At 38.2% G+C, this 17,489-nt stretch overlaps 1 protein-coding gene across 1 annotated transcript in view; it reads right to left on the bottom strand.

The window, feature by feature from the left end:
- DMGDH (dimethylglycine dehydrogenase) overlaps nucleotides 1–17,489 on the bottom strand; it is a 49,187-nt gene continuing 31,698 nt past the window's right edge. Inside the window, exons 14-16 of the mRNA XM_074570705.1 lie at nucleotides 16,481–16,540; nucleotides 2,874–3,008; nucleotides 1–2,188 (exon numbers count right to left, since the gene is read on the bottom strand). Coding sequence (XP_074426806.1) covers nucleotides 1,973–2,188; nucleotides 2,874–3,008; nucleotides 16,481–16,540 — 411 coding nt within the window. The 3' untranslated portion in view covers nucleotides 1–1,972. The remainder of the gene's footprint in view (nucleotides 2,189–2,873; nucleotides 3,009–16,480; nucleotides 16,541–17,489) is intronic.

Genomic DNA, 17,489 nt, shown 5'->3' with positions numbered 1-17,489 from the left:
TCAGATACTCCATTTCTTTTATTTATGGTCAGTGATGAACAGGGAGTTGTTTTGGTCTTATAAGTTGTCTGCAGGAAAGAAAATTTACTTTGCATTGCTTTGTCCCAGAAGCAGCATGCTATGTTTTTTTGTTTGCTTGCCTGAATCTTGAAAGAAAATTAACTGGCCAAGGCTCAATCTTCGTGAGACTTGGGTGACAACAGCTGTCCATGAGAAGCCCACATGGAAATCAGTGTTTGGGCCTCTATAATACTACACTGTAAAATGAGACAGGTAGCTGTCTGCATCTGCAACAAGGAGAAATTAGTGGCTGGGAGATTACAGCTGGAAATGAGGTACAAGCCCATGGAGGGTACAGTTTCTGAGCTCTACTTGATTTGTAGGAATTACAGCTGTGATTCATTACCTTTTGCCCAGGCTGCAGAAAGCCTGTCCCTTCGGCACAGTCAGACCAATATGGGTGATGTTAATGAACAGCACTTCTTTCTTCCAAGCTGGAAAAGGAGTTACAAACCTGATTCTAACTTCCAGATTGGGATGTGGAAGGTATCTTTGAAGCAGAGTTTTGGCATAGCGAAGCTCATTAGGAAAGCGTATGTGAGAGCCTGTCTCAGGATAACTGTTACTGTACACTCCAGCACATGGTGTCTAGTGCATTTGCACGTTCTTGGGAAATACTGAAATTCAAAACTATGTTCCTAAATTAAAGAATATTGCATTGTGTTGTACTTTACGTTTCTTAAACTCTCAAGGAAACATAGTGGCTAACTGCCTCATTACAAATAATGAGGTCACCTTTAAAAATAGTAACCTCTCTGATTGGTTCAGCAAAGTAGAACTAAATCACTTCTTAAAGCATAACAGAGAATAATTTCTGAATGGATTTCTCACTCAAGATAATACTACATGCAAACCCGCCAAACCTTGTATATTTTATTTTACCTGCTTTGTAAAAGATATTTAGAACAGCACAATGCAATGCCAGCTTACTTTAGCAGGAGGAAGCATTGATTATTCAAATTGTTTTTCTTCTGGTATATTCTATTTATACATTTGCTTCTTTGCTGAAGATTTAGAGACACCAACTGCTTTGGAGGAGGTACATTTTGGACATTATTCATATTCATATGTTCTTTGAAAAGGTTTATCTATAGCCTAAAGGGAAGTGTTACTCTTTCTAAGTTGGAAATTCTGACATTGTTCTTATTCAAAAGAATATTTGAGCATATTATGGAAATCAGAAGAGTGTTTTAATAATTTAGTGTGTTCCCATCATTTACATTATCTCAATCCTGCTTATTCATGTAAAATAATGAAGAATGGGGTTCATATCACTGTTTTATTAAGAAGAACTAGATTTTGATCTTCCGTAAGAATTTCTGCCAGGGAGACACATTGGAAAAAAACGTTAACAGTCCTGTTTGCCTTTAATATTGTCTTTATTATTTTTAATGATTGCTGGGATGTATTTCAGTTCCATAGGAAGCATTTCTGTGCAGAACTAGTGATATTATTTTAATGATATGTTTGCAATGTTATGTTGTAAGGACCCAGGATAAGCTACTTTACCCTGAGTGCAGGCAAAGGAGGAACTGTGAGTGTCAAGGAGGAGGAAGAATTTGCTATTGGTCAATGCCAAGAGCAATTTTCTCCTCTGCGTTAATTCAGATCTGCCAGCCAATGTGGGAGCAAGCTGAATCAATGATCTACTCATTCCCTGCCACGTGCTGCTCACAAGTCCTACTGAGAATGGGGAACACACACCGGTTCACGAACTGTGCTCAGATCTCTAATGTGAATAGCTCATATACGTAAGCAAGAGGGTAACAACACCAGCGAATTTCTCACTGATTATGGCAATGAGCATCTTGTGTCTAGTAATTAGCAAATCTGAGTAGTTTGTTTCTCTTAATTTCATGCATATTAATGGAAATATTTCCTACTGCACAATATATTGTATCCTTATCTGTGTTTATATTTTGGGACTTTCACCCTTTCTCTGAAGGCGCATTCTCGTTGGTTCAGTCAGCACCAGTGGCTCTTGTATAATGGTTGCTGGATAATTTTTTCCTAAAAGTTCAACTTCCAATTTCTGTCCAACTTTGCTGAGTTCTGTGGGAACATATGCAAAAGCCAGACTCTGATGAGCACTGTAACTGAAAGTTCCAGATGTGGTATTGCCAATAACCTGAAAAAAAACCCACAAACATTTATCGTTATTTTCAAGATGCACTGAGGTTTTAAAAACAAAACAAAACAAAACAACACAACAAACAAACCAAACAACTGTAAATCTCATATACTAGTTTTGGTATATACACTTCAAGCATCAAGCAAATTTCAAGTGTGTCATGCACTTCATAATATTCTCTACTGTGGGGACATCACCTTAAACTGGGAAGTTTGTGCTCCTTGAAAAAACAGTTTATTCCTGTTGTGTTCAATTAAGGTTTTACTGGAACAAACACTATACACATGCATACATTTGCTATATACAATAATTTAACTGCTAGTGAGCATTTCAATACATAATCTGTGCTGGTGTGGAGGCCTAAACTTCGCTGTTTTCTTTTAAGTGATTAGCAAAATGTTGTTAGGACAATGGTGAACTTGCAGGAGAAGACAATGGGTGAGCTAATTACTTTAGTCTGTTCCAACTCTAGTTTCTGTGACTTGATGGTATTTCACATTTTTTTTGTAGCTATTCAGTTAATCTTTGCTTCCTGCTTGAAGATTAGAAAATGGTTATCACAGCATCAAATTGTTCTGTGCCCATAAAACAAAAATAATGCATTCACACTTGAAACACAAAGTTAGATTCTGTTCATGGAGAATGAACATTAGCTTCTTGTAACATGATCTGTAGTCCTTACCTTGCCATTATACCACACACTTTCATTTCCCTCTGGATCAACGTTATCTGTTTCCAGGGTGAGATATACCAGTCGTCGTTTGAGCCCCTCTTCTTTAATCTGCTTCAGTGCTTGCTTTCCTGTGAAGTCTGCTGGCTGAAAGAAATAGAAGACAACGATACATGGTTATTCAGGTTCTGCAAAACGTTGAGATGCACGCGTTTAAATTTGTCTTAATTTGTTTTCCTATAACTTAAGTATTCCATATGAAATATAGCTTAAATAAAATCTTTGACAGATATTACATCTTGTATCTTGGTGTTTTTATATTGGTACATTGTATCTTGGTAACTTTATTGAGTATTTTAGTTTTTCTAGATCTCAGTCCCTTAGAATCCAGAATTCCAAGTGTAGCAGAAATACATGTGTAGTGAGACGTGTGTTACAAAACTGTCTGCACAGTTAAGGCTGTGAGCCAGAAGACTGTGTTTCATCTCAGTTTCTATAAAAAACCTGGAATACCAATACCCAAATCCTAAAGCCCTGGCCCCCCTATGTGGGCACACATCCTTTCTGATGCTGTCAGCAACCATGATAGCAATTTGTTCCTATCCCAGTTTGGTGTCCCTGCCAGGCTGCAGGGCTGGCAGTTTGATCCATATTCTTGTTTTCAGTATGTATGGGTTTTTTCCATATTTACTGTTTTATGGAATAATGCAGCATGTTAGTTAAATAATAATACTATCTTTTGGAGTTTTCTTTTTCAGCTTGCCTAAAAAGGTACACGCAGATTCTCATGTTTCTAGAATCAGACTGCATAAATGTGTGACAATACAGGGGGAAGCCATCAGTAAGTCTCTGAATCTTAAAGGGTATATAAGACAGTATTTATTGTATGTGATAACGTTGAGCTGATTCCACTAAACTAGCCTGATTCCATGGCCAGGTTGACAGATATGAGTTTATTTTGCTTACCAGTAGCTGTGAGCCTGACTTGTTTCATACTGTTATCTCCTGAGTCTTAAATGTAACTCAGACAACTTCCTTATTTAGTTGTCTGGGTAGAGAATAAATTGGAAAAAGAAGCCAAAAAAAGAAAAGTTGTTATAAACTTTGTGGTCCTGGACAGAATGTCTCAAGAACCAAGAGAAAGCCTCTTTCAAAGATGCTGACAGTTCTGACAGTTCAGACAGAGGATAAAATAGTAATCAGGCTGGATATCATTATTGCTAATAACTGTGCAGTAAGTATTAGGAGCAGTGGCTTACAAATTCTGCGTATTTATTTCTTCTTTAAAGGTATCGATCAGGCAGAACGAAAGATTTGTATTCAACTAATTTGCCAGATCCATACCAGCCTGACCACGTGGGCAAGAAACATAATAGCAGTTACAAGGTCCTCTAGCTTTCCAGCCTTTGCTAAGAAGATGAGTAGCAGTGAAAGCTATTTTAGGACACTTGATCTTAGGACACAGTGACAGCTCTAGTAGGTCTGAAGCAGGAATTATATTCATTTGATAAGCATTCAAGAGAAAAGAAGGGAAATATTGTTGAAGACATCAAAAATACTATTTCTGGTAATGTTCTTTAACTTCTGTAGAGAATTATTGCACTGTCAGAATTACAAGCAACGCATTATACTTGTACTTGGAATAGATTATTATGCAGCTAGTTCATGAGTTATTCTTTCTGTGGTCCTTGCTTAAGTTCACATATGTCTATGTGTAGGCTCAAAAGAAATTACTAAAGCGATGAGAAGTTTTTGAACTTTGAAAGATTAGACTCTGTAAGCAATAGTGGAAAACAGATTATGAACCAGTTACAGGCCAGTTAGTCTGAAAATCAAGGTGGACCAACTGAGGATAAGGCAGATGTTGCACATCAGGATCATAGATGGCCCCCTTCGCGAAAAGACAGCATGAAATACAGAACCAGACCCAGACCAGAAAAAGATGCGACTCTGAGGATTCATTTTAGAACATAACTTTGAAGATGCTGCTGGAAAAGATAAAGCAAAGATCTCAGACCAGACAATAAGCAGCTACTGGTAGTTCCCTCTCACTTCCCATAGAATTACATTTTTACTACACAGGAACATTTATGAAAGGAAACACCTAAAACTAGAAACACAAATCACAGTCTCCTAGAATTTGTTTGCATTGGAAGGGACCTTTAAAGGTCATCTGCTCCAACCTCCCCTGCAATGAGCAGGGACATCTTCAACTAGATCAGGTTGCTCAGAGCCCCACCCAACCTGAGCTTGAATGTTTCCAGGGATGGGGCATCTACCACCTCTCTGGGAAACCTGCTCCAGGTTCACCACCCTCATGAAAAATTTCTTCCTTGTATCTAGTCTAAATCTAGTCTAAATCTACCCTCCTTTACTTTAAAACCATTACCCCTTGTCCTTGTTGCTATAGGCCCCAGTAAAACTTCTGTCCCCATCTTTCTTATAAGCCCCCTTTAAGTACTAAAAGGCCACAATAAGGTCTCCCTGGAGCCTTCTCTTCTCCAGGCTGAACAACCCCAACTCTCTCAGCCTGCCCTCACAGGAGAGATGCTCCAGCCTCCTGATATCTTTGTGGCCCTCCTCTGGACCCACTCCAGCAGGTCCGTGTCTGTCTTGTACTGGGGACTCCAGAGCTGAATGCAAGACTCCAGGTGGGGCCTCACCAGAGCGGACTAGAGGGGCAGAATCACATCCCTCCACCTGCTGGCCACGCTTCTTTTGATGCAGCCCAGGATACGGTTGGCTTTCCAGGCTGTGAACACGCATTGCTGGGTCATGTCCAGTTTTTTCATCCACCAGTACACCCAAGTCCTTCTCAGCAGGGCTGCTCTCAATCCCTTCATCCTCCACATTGATACTGGGGGTTGGCATGATTCAAGTGCAGGACCCTGCGCTTGGCCACGTTGAACCTCATGAGGTTCACATGGGCTCACTTGTCGAGCTTGTCCAGGTCCCTCTGGATGGCATCCCATCCCTCAGGCGTGTCAGCTGCACCACTCAGCTTAGTGTCATCTGCAACTTGCTCAGGGTGCAGTCAATACCACTGTCTACATCACTGATGAAGATATTAAACAGCACTGGTCCCAGTACAGACCCCTGAGTGACACCAGTTGTCACTGATCTCCATCTGGACATTGAGCCATTAACCATTACTCTCTGGACGTGACCATCCAGCCAATTCATTATACCAAACAGTCCATCTATCAAATGCATATCTCTCCAATTTACAGAGAAGTGTATTGTGGGGGACCATGTCAAAGGCCTTACAGAAGTCCAGGTAGATGATATCAGTATCTCTTCCTTTGTCCACTGATGGACAAATAAGACTGTATACCACAGCATGACACAGACTAAAATGCTTTGCATGACACAGAAATATAAATGAATTAAATATTCTACAGGTACACTTAGCACAGAATCAACTCCTTCCCATACATGCTAATGTAGCACCTAGTGTTTAGGCTTGAGGACCGTAACTGTGGAACTAAACACAAGTATTCAAATACAACATCATATACCCTGCGGCCTTCTGTCTTCCAGATGCTGCTCTGGGAGAGGTTAGGTCTCCCTTCAGTCCTATGTCATATTTTCCAACCCAATGTGGGCGTTACTGACACACTAAGGCATCTAAAATGGCAGTATGAATGTCTGCAAATCCTCATTTTTTTGTCTCCTAGTAATATAACAGTAGCCACAGAGAGGACTCCCTCAGAACAAGCTTTTGACAGAAATCTTCTGTTGTGCCCCTTTCCTCAGCCAAGTCACCATCAAGTTTTCTAGAGGAAAGAATTGTAATCAGTGACTTTGTGAATGCCATATCACACAGCACTGATGTAGCTACTGCTGTACTGAGAGCACAGCTCCTTTTTTCTGGAGTATTCAGATACTTGTAAGTGCAGAGACATAGAGAGAGATGAAGGCCTTATAAAACACTGATCATTTTAATGTTTGGGGTTGTTGTGGTTTTGGGTTTGTTTTGTTGTTTTTTTTTTTAATTCAAGATTTCTGGTTAATTTATACCTCTATGAATTCATCATTTAGAAATGGGAAAACAGTTTCCATAAAGGTTAATGCAGCAATCATAATCAGAGCCTTGAGTACAACCTGGTAACAGATGTGTACTGCTTTTATGGGTCACTTCCAGATTAGCTTTATAGATGACAGTTAACTTCTGTTAATATACTAATTACTGGAACCTTGAGGTTGACAGCAAAAATAATTTTGTCTTCCACTTCTTAATTACCTTTTAGATACGGAAACCATTAGAGCAAGCAGCTAGCAGACTTTAGAATCTATGTATCTCTGAATCATTCATTGCTTATTGGTTATAGCTACCAAACTAAATTCTTACCCAAATAATTTTAACTGGGCCAGGCTTTTGGCCACCTGGAATAAATCACTACATAGTTCATATGCTAACTGGAGATGGATTTGGGGCAGTTCATGTAATGGGTTTGTTCTGTTTTATTTTATGTTCCTTGAAGATTAAGAATATTTCTGTCTTTTTAGAATCATGGCCTGGAAGTATAACCAAGAGGTAACCTTGAATTTAAACTCTGCAAAATATACACAAATATATAAATATATATACACACACAAACACACATGCTACAAAAATGTGTGTACATATACGTATATGGACATATATAAACACACACATACATATATGAACACTAAGAACAGGGATAAAAATGTATGTATGAAAATATATGTGTATATTTGATGTAAAACTGCCAACAATATGTGCATTTATACATTTTTAAACATTTAAAACAACTTCTTCAGAAATTCTCACCATATGAATCTGACTGGGTCAGTCTTCTTATTTTACACCTCTTGGGTATCCATGTCAATTGTACACTATGCACATTTCCACCTCTATTCATTTTTTATTTATGAGTGCATGTGCTCGAGATCAGTCAATCAAAACAGCATTTTGGAAACATATTCATTCAAACTTAATCTGGCTATTCTTGGTAACAACTGCTTCCTGTTTCTAGGAGAAAAAATAGTGAGTTTGGGGATTGCTTCTGTTTGTTTTAGCATGTCACACTAAATGTTAGCCAAGAAAAAATCCCATTCAAAACAGTATCATTCAGTAAAAGAATATTTAAAAAAAAATCAGAAGAAAAAGAGTAGAAAGAAAGGAAAACCCTAAACAATTCCACCCTCAAACAAATATAAAATTGAAAGCTGCTCTTATTATCTTAGTTTTAAAAAAAAACCCTCACTTGAGAAGTAGTAACAATGTAAAAGTTTTCCTACTTAGAGTGAGTCCTAAAAAGCTAAACCTAAAATACAGAAAACTTTCCATTATCTTGGCATGACCTCGCAAAGTATTAAGCTTTGGCAGAGGTAATGTTTTTCACATAACATAAAATCACTTCTAGATTCAAGGTAAAGACAGTATTTACTACTTAGCTTCATATTCTTTGAGTGCAGTTCACCAGATAAAATAAGGAAAGACAGGTTGTGCTTTTTATTTGTGTTATTTAACAAAGATTACAATGGAAAATCATATCACAAAGATAATTCAATTAAGATTTTCAAATAGCATAGAGCTAAAGGGAGCCCATTGATTATCTCATCTATTAATATACTGGACACATATATTTGCCTTGCCCTTGTCCTCATCAGGCTCTTACCTTGTGTAAGTTACCGTTCTAGCACAAGATAAAAACACTTTTTTTTTTTTAGAAAAAGAATTCAGGAGACATTGACCAATAAGGTGATTTTTTAGGCACAGTAATGTACCCTGGAAAGTTTAATTTACTGTGTTTCAAGTGTGCTTGGCTCTCAATAGCATACAGATCCTAATCCTCTGTAAAAATCTTGTGGTTTAACAGAAGCGAAGAAATAGAAATTATCTATAAAACTTTCAAAAAAAATTTTTTTGATTGTGCAGTTTAGCAGAATAAAGTCTAGTTATCTAGGAAGAAAAATGTCATATCTATTTGGCAATAACTGGCAGCAAAGATATGCAAATCTCTTAATAATGAAATGTTGTAATTTATTTAGTATGCTACTTAGGACTGCAGGCATAGAGCCAGATTACGTACACAAAGCCACCCAGCTGAGTAAGACAGCATCAACAGCTGCTGTGATCTGCTATAACCATCATGTTACAACACACTGGAGACAGCATCAATGCAATATTTTGAATTTAATTACTTGTAGTTGGATGGTCTTAAATAATATCAGGATAACACTCCAAATGATACGCCCTCTCACCAGGGCGATAACTGAAGATCATTTGTCTCTGCAGGTAGCACATATTTGACAAGTTTATTTTTCTGCAGCAAACCAACACCACATAAAACAGTTTTCTAAGGGAGATGTGGCCAGTTGGTATGTATGGCACCTGCATCACTGCACCTTTCATTCAGTCTGCCTAAGCCCTTCTTGTATGCAAACAGCCAGCCCTAAGAAATCAATATGATACAAACAACTGATGAATTATTGAATTATCTTGGCTCAAAATTCCTAGGTCAGTGGGTGCTCATTCCTCTACATGGCCCAACAAACACACTGGGAGTGACCTATGTGTGCATTTTATACAGATAACAAAATCATAGAAGATTCCTTCTAATGTGTTTCATACTCTGTATAAATTTATGGAATAAATCCTCCGGTTTATGACCCTCTGGACATCAAGTGAAGTAACCATAGAATATGGTTGCACTCCTAAATTTTAATTTGGATAGGGACAGGATTTAGGTGGAAAAGTACACGGAATAAATGTGTTATATGCATAATAAAAAGGGGAGTGAAAGAGAGGGGTGGGGGAAAGGGTACTTCCCCCGTCTTAAATACCTTTCCATCACTCCATCCTTTTTCAGATACCTCTGCTTTCCCATAGACTCCTTATCCCTTCTTCAGTGAAGCCTGTGCACTTACTTCTACATCCTCCACCCTTTCTGGCATGGGGTAGACATGGCACAAAACACAACTTTATACCAATTTGTGGAGTGGGGCCAGTGATCACTGCTGTACTCATTCCTCTCAGAACAGGAGGGATGGAAGTTGGACAAAGTGAAGGAAGGGTGGGGATTGCGGAAACTCTTGTGGGTCAGCCTGTCCAGCATCAAGTTGGAGCAGCGCTCTCAGCAGATCTGGATAGGAAGTGCCAGGCATTCCACACCTGCCCTATACTGTATTTTAGAAGTGAGAAGATAAAAATGAATCATTTGGTATGGTACTGCAAACACAGGTCCTATTTTATAGTCGGTGATTGTTAAGCAAAAAAAAAAAAAAAAAAAATCAATTAAGAAGCAAATGGTTACAAGTGGTTGCTTTCCTGGTTATCCCGACTTACCATTAATTTCTTGTGGGTGAAACATTTTGATTTCATACCACTGCTTATCAGCACTACAGACCACATCACAAAAGCGTAGAGTCACCAGATCAGAACAGTAGCATTTTACGGAGGTGATGATATAGATGACTACGTACACTGCAATGCTGCAGAGACCCAACCAGCATGTACATCTTCCTTTCTGCCACTTTCCCTGCCCTCTTCACCTAGTGCTCAGTGGTGTCTGTGGCCAGAGCCCCGGAGGCCTACGGCAGGACTGATAATTCTGCTAGGGCTCCCTTTTGTAGATCATGCTCTCTGCAATTAGAATCATAGAAACATTTAGGTTGGAAAAGACCTTTAAAATCATGGAGTCCAACCATTAATGTAACACTGCCAAGTCTACTAAACCATGTCCCTAAGTACTACACATCTTTTAAATACCTCTAGGGATAGTGACTCAACCACTTCCCTGGGCAGCCTGTTGCAATGCTTGACAACTCTTTCAGTGAAGAATTTTTCCTAATATCCAATTTAAATCTCCCCTGGTGCACCTTAAGGCCGTTTCCTCTTGTCCTATTGCTTGTTACTTGGGAGAAGGGACCGCCCCACACCACACTACAACCTCCTTTCAGGTAGCTGTAGAGAGTAATAGGGTCTCCCCTCAGCCCCCTTTTCTCCAGGCTAAACAACTCCAGCTCCCTCAGCCGCTTCTCATAAGACTTGTGCTCTAGACCCCTCACCAGCTTCATAGCTCTTCTCTGGACATGCTCCAGCACCTCAGTGTCTTTCTTGTAGTGAGGGACCCAAAACAGTATTCAAGGTGCGGCCTCACCAGGGGGACAGTCACTTCCCTAGTGCTGCTGGCCACATTATTTGTAATACAGGCCAGGATGCTGTTGGCCTTCTTGGCCACCTGGACACACTGCTGGCTCATATTCAGCTGGCTGTTGACCAACACCTCCAGGTCTTTTTCCTCCAGGCAGCTTTCCAGCCACTCTTCCCCAAGCCTGTAGCGCTGCATGCAGTTGTTGTGACCCAAGTGCAGGATCCGGCACTTGGCCATGTTGAACCTTATACCATTGGCCTGGGCCCATCCAGCCAGCCTGTCGAGGTCCCTCTGTAGAGCCTTCCGACCCTCAAGCAGATCAACATTCCCACCCAACTTGGTGTCATCTGCAAACTTACTGAGTGTGCACTGAATCCCCTCATCCACATCATTGATACATTAAACGCGCCAGTTCAAACTTTTTTGGTGTTCTTTCCCCAAACTGCATCTCTGAAATGATGACAAAAAAGCCTTTTCCCTAAACAGATTCATCTTTTTGTGCTTTAATAAATAAGGACTTATCACTTTAGATCATGGTATCACATGAGTTGGACTGACACAAGTGAGGGGCAGTTCTGGCAGAGTGAAAAAGAGGGAAACAAATGATTGGTAAGAGGAGGGCATGAACCTATAAGATAAACTGCTACCAAAGGACTAAAAGGATGGAGGCAGAGTCTTAAAACTGCTTATCCTAGTCTCCCGTGAGATAACTTATGTGTAGTACACTGGACGTTAAGTCAGTACACAAAAACTGTACCTTTGATTTACAGTCGTACACCTATCCATGTGAAGTTGCTGGGCATGACACAACTTCTATTCATAATGAATAAGGAAGCAATTAAATGTTCATGTGTCTAACAAACAGATGCAATATTAAAAGACACCTCAGAAATCTAATGTCAAAGTCAGAAAATTAGGTAGGGCTTGGACTTTAAAAGACATTATTTGACATCCAAATGCAGGCAGTTATTGAGTAGGGTTGGTGGAAGTAAGACATAAATAGTGAGAAGCAGACAGGGAAAGGAACAGAAAACAAAGGTAAAAAAAAAAGTGCTGGTAGAGTATACTTAAGAAAAAGTGAAGGGAGACAGATGTTAGGTATTGTATAATCTGGAAAAAAGCTTGGAATGGATAACAAAGAAATTACCCAGTAAATAAACAGGGCTGCGACAAAGAAAGATAGTCTCTGGTAATGGTATTTCCTCCTTGTGGAAACAAACACTAAATCTTAGCTAAGCACTCAGATCCTGGCCTGAAGAGTGGACTACAGCAGGGTCCCAAAGGGTTTCCATCATCTGCTGCATTCTCTTTCCAAATGGCAGTGAGCTGTTGCTGCAGGGGGAGTGCCCAGGAGATGGCAGTCTTGGATATAGCAAAACAAGTCCCAAACCTACAAACAGTTAACTATGGAATTTTGTAGCTGTACGCTCTTGACGGCTGTTGGCACTATTGGGTTCACATGGAAAACTTTTCTGAAAGAGAACATTTCTGTAAGATACCCAAATTGACACGGAGGTGTTTCATTCTAACGTCAAGTTTTACTGGGATTTATAGTCCACTATGCTCAGGAGAAAAATAGGCTGTTTTAAGAATATTAAATTAGCTAAAAATAATCAACCACTTCAGAACACCAAAAAGGCGCATGCTAGCAGGTTTTGAAGACATAAGCAACTTCTCAAATAAGGAAATATTTTTTCTGTATGTCAAAAGTGAACATACTAATCAGGGATAAATTTAAAGTGTAGCAAGAAAACACTTTCTAACATAAGGATAGCAAATGATTAGAATGAACTGCACAAGGAGATCGTGGAATCTTCAGGACTGGGAGGTCTTTGAAATTTCACACATGAAATTCTTATAAATATGATAAGGTAAACACAGATGTAGTTGATTCTGCCACAGAACAAAGGTCTGGAGTAAATTATTATCTGGTAATTGCTTATCTTTTTCTATGATAACATTTGAAAAAGCCATTAAGTTTAAAATAAGGTTTTGAAAAATAGAAAGCATTCAAAGGTACTGTATCTTTGACCACTTAAACAGTACAGCAGAACTAAAATAATATTCTGGGATGTGAATAAAAAAAGAATTGCAACTTTTTCTTCATTAAAGATATTCTGTGAATTTCCTGCCATAAAGACCATCAAGGACTCTATTGAATGTTTAGTAACAGAGTGCTTATTCATGAGATGAAAGTATTAGTTAATGACGCTATCTAACAACTTATCTAACTTACTAAATGTAAGAGTAATTGAACAAACGAAAGATAACAGGTATTAAAAAAAATCCCACCCCTAAACCAGACAGATTTTGTTATGAAGTTATGAAGACAATGTATACTCTAAATTAGAAATTAATTCTGTTACTGTCCCTCCACTTTGGTTTAATCACAGCCCATCCTGCTTGTCTGTGCAAGGACGCAACTTAACACCAACATTAGAGAAAAAAGGAGTATCAAGTAGACTCTAGAGGAACAATAGCATCTCTTCAGCCTTACTGATAAAATGAAAGTTGACACAGAAATCCTGAGGTAACAGGTTTAGTTATTGTCATGCTATAATTTAATAGACAGTGGGGAAAAAAAAATTGTCAACTTCAGGTTTTAAGAGTTTCTCCTGTTACTCATCACAAAAAATTACTAGTCCGTATGTACTTGAAGATGATGCATACACTAAACTTCATAAACACAGAGAAATGTCAGGATTTTCTTGGGAATTTACATCTCTTCCTATTTATTCCCTGGATATTTGAATGCCCTCTCATGGAAATGAAAATACTTTTTGATTCTGTTACCTTCACTGGCATTTGGTTGCTCATTCACTTAATCTGTTTAGAAACTGTTTACGTTTTCCATGACATATCACTAGAAGTTCACTCATGCTGAAGTCTTTTTGCTCACTTTGTGAGCTATTTCAGCTGCTTGTTGCACGGTAAGAAGCACTCTAGTAATTAACTAAACGGTGCATTTTGGTTTTAATTTATACAGAAATCAGCACTTTCCCCAGTTGGGGGCGCATGCTTAAAGGCACATTGCCTGCCAGCAACCCCACAGACCAAGATCTCTAGCAGATTTAAGTACCTGTTGCTTGTAGTTTGTACCCCGTTTGCCCCTTTTTTTGCGGAAAGGTTCCTTCACCATAAGAGTTTTATACCGTTTTCTTAACAATAGATGATAACAGAATATTTTGCGTGTCTTCAGTCAAGGTGGCCTCTAAGGTATGCTGAAGTCTGTGCCATGCCAAATGGACACCAAAACCAGAGGCACAGAATTGGGACTCACAGCCCCAAGCTGCCAAAAAGCAAAGTAAATAATCTCACGTTGCACTTCATGCTACAGTGTTCAGTCCACTTCCAATATCTGAGTTAGCTCAGGTACCTTTGTAGTGTCAACATACAGTCACAACTGCCCTCATTTGAGTCAATAAATAAACATCGATTATTTCCCTTTTCCACATTAGTTCAGCAAAATTGGCAAATGTTTTAGGCTGACATCCTGCATCTATGGTTCATTCCATGCCCATTCATGTACAACATCCAAGCCTGCATTTCAACCATGCAGAGAAGTGTGCAGAGCAATAAAGAATCAAGTGGTCCATGCACATTAGTGCCTTCACATGTTCTGCATGGGCATTTTGGCAAGCAATAGCTTTCCCTGTTTATGGCTGCTTTCCTGCTTATAATTAAAAAAAAAAAAAAAAGAAAAAAAAAAGAAAAGAAACAGATGTATCAAATGGAAGTGGGAAGAAAAACTATCAACAGTAACATACAATATAACTCCTATAATCCTCAAGATGGAAAAGTCCTTGACAAGTAACTCCAACATAATCCTGTTCCATAAGATTCTGTATTTCCCTTGCATGTGTCATTTTTTCTGATTAGGGCAAAATTACAGTACCAAATGAGACAGCTGTAACTCCACTACATGTAGGAACTGACATTGACATCCATGGAAGCACCTTGCCTTCCAGTGGATGAGCTCCATAGTTGGGCAAGAACAAGTTTAGAACTTGTATTGCATGCTAGAGCACACACTGATGTTAGATTAGGACAAAAATTAATGTTTTATCAATCCTGCACAGGTTGAAGAACTTTAACATCTATAGACAGGTTCAACAGTTGGAGAGGAAAAACATCTTCCTGGGTTCATCCCTGTTACTGTCAGTGAAATTGTCTCATGAAGAAAAAAAGCACGTTTTTAGGTTTAACATGCCTCCATAATTATTGCCTACACAAAGTTTAAGATTTGTTGTTTACTTGGAGCTGTAACTTAAAGTTTGGGATTCCTTTTATCAGTGCTTCTACATAACATGGCAAAAAATATCAAGGGTCATTTATTATCTAATAGATTACCCTTTCAGGTATAAAGGGAATATAAATAAGATAATTTGTCCCTGTATCACATTACATCATTGTAAAGATGAAATGTCTCAAAAAGATCACTTTTTCTCCTTGATCTCCTTTATGTAAAAATGTTGGCACTTTCTCTATTTTACAGATGAAAAACTAAAGTAAAATATTGTCAGAAATATCCCCTCATTTAGGGCACCTAAATTGAAATGTACAGGACCTGATTTTTTACATTAGAAGCTTCACATCCACTGGGCAGGCAACTGTTGTTTGAGTTGATGGGCTAACTGGTAGGAACGGATGACATTAGAGCTGCACGGGAAATTATTTCACTGGGTTTCATGGAAAGGTCCTCTATTTGACAGAGTTAGGACACTTGGTTTGGGTTCCATTTTGAACAGAAAAGAGAATTACAAGCAATTTCTGTACCTATTAGACTATAACAGAGTTTGATTTGCTAAAATATGAATGGGGATGCTGATAAAAGGAGACAGAGTAACATCTTTTCATTTTTACTGCATATTTAAATTCAACCAGTCCCATTTTCTAAACTTCAAATCAGGCAGGAACAAGTTCTTCAGAAATTCTACGAACAACTAGCTGTTATTATTTTTTTTAACCAAGATATTAATTTAACTTATATATGACTCATATCCAAGTTGTGAGTCAGCAGTTCTTGTTAAAAATCTATTGTTCTTTTCAGTAACTGCTGTACCAGAGTGGTAGCCAGGGAAAGTGATCCTACAGACAACTCTTTTAACAAGAATAAGCAGGTAAAATGTTTTCACAATATGAACAGGTTTGTTCAGCTTGCATATAAGTACTATATGTTTACAAAAGCACATGACTCAAATTTCTTTACAAAAATAAATCACAAAGAGTTATTTTTTATGTAAACAATATTGAGTATTTGCAACTTCCTGACCTAACATATAATTTTGTTAGCAAGAAACAAGGAAAAATCGGAAACTTTTTTTAAAAAACAAATTGGTATTTACTTAAGTAATTATTCTAATATACAGTGAAAAAGAAGTTGCTCAGCTCATTTTCTAAACCCATTTTATTTCCCAGATAATTACATTTTTCTTTTCAAGCACTTAAAGGAATAATGTTGGGCATAATAAAGCACTTGTTTAGCACAGGACATACCTTGTTTAGCTTTACGAAGTATTCCAGTCCAGCTTCCAACGGATTAGTGTCACAGTTCATCTGTTAAAAAAAAATAAATTTGCCATCGTTACATGATGGACTATCATAGCTTTTGGGTTGGGGGGTATTTATTTAGTTATTCCATGCAGTCTTCTATTTACTCCTGGGTCAATGTCTTCCACATTGCATATGTGCAACTTCCATTTGAATACACTGTATGCTTCCTATATGTGATTTCAACAGAATATCTACTGTTCTGCCTAATATAAAGTCTAGATATGTAAATCATTCATCTAAGTTTCAATATGCAAACTAAACACACATTTCAGTAAGAAACAAGACTTTTCATCAAAGCAGAATGAAACCTGCAGAAGACTGAATAACAGGTATGCACGTTAATTGCAACACAGCAGAATGCCTTAGCCGGAGAGGAAAATAAAATACAAAGCAAATTTTATTTACTACCTTCCCATTTGAAGTAGGGGGAATGATTTGTTAGGCAGCATTTGAAGCAAGAATGAAAATAATTATCACTGGGCAAACGAAAAGAATCCCTAAATGCCCACCATTTCACCTTCCTGAGTTCTTTCCTTTCCAAAGGAATTAGGAAAAATTTCAGGTAAGCAGAAATTATATTGATTTTCCCCAAATTCTCTAGGCCTCCTGAGGAGTTCCGTATTGTGAGTGAGCAAATTTGGCAGAAACAAGCTAATGGGAAACGAAAAAGTTCCAAATACATTATGAAGCAAGAATAATTGGCCTCTCATGACAGTTATTACAGAAATAAAACATTTTCAGAATCTATAAGCTAAACCTTTGATTTCAAATCACTAGAGCTCAGCAAAACCCTCATAATTTTGTTGTACACAAGAAGGAAAAACATCAGTGAATCAAAATAAGCGTCTCTTTGCCAGCAGTGCAATGGAGTACACTAGTTAGTTTTGTTTAGAAAAGACACTGTTCAGAATTATAGCAGCTTTTCCTGCTCATGGTAAATTTTCTTTTCATT

This window comes from Larus michahellis, chromosome Z, assembly GCF_964199755.1.
Source record: "Larus michahellis chromosome Z, bLarMic1.1, whole genome shotgun sequence".
In the NCBI taxonomy this organism is placed as follows: Eukaryota; Metazoa; Chordata; class Aves; order Charadriiformes; family Laridae; genus Larus; species Larus michahellis.
This window is presented reverse-complemented; position numbering and strand designations above follow the sequence as displayed.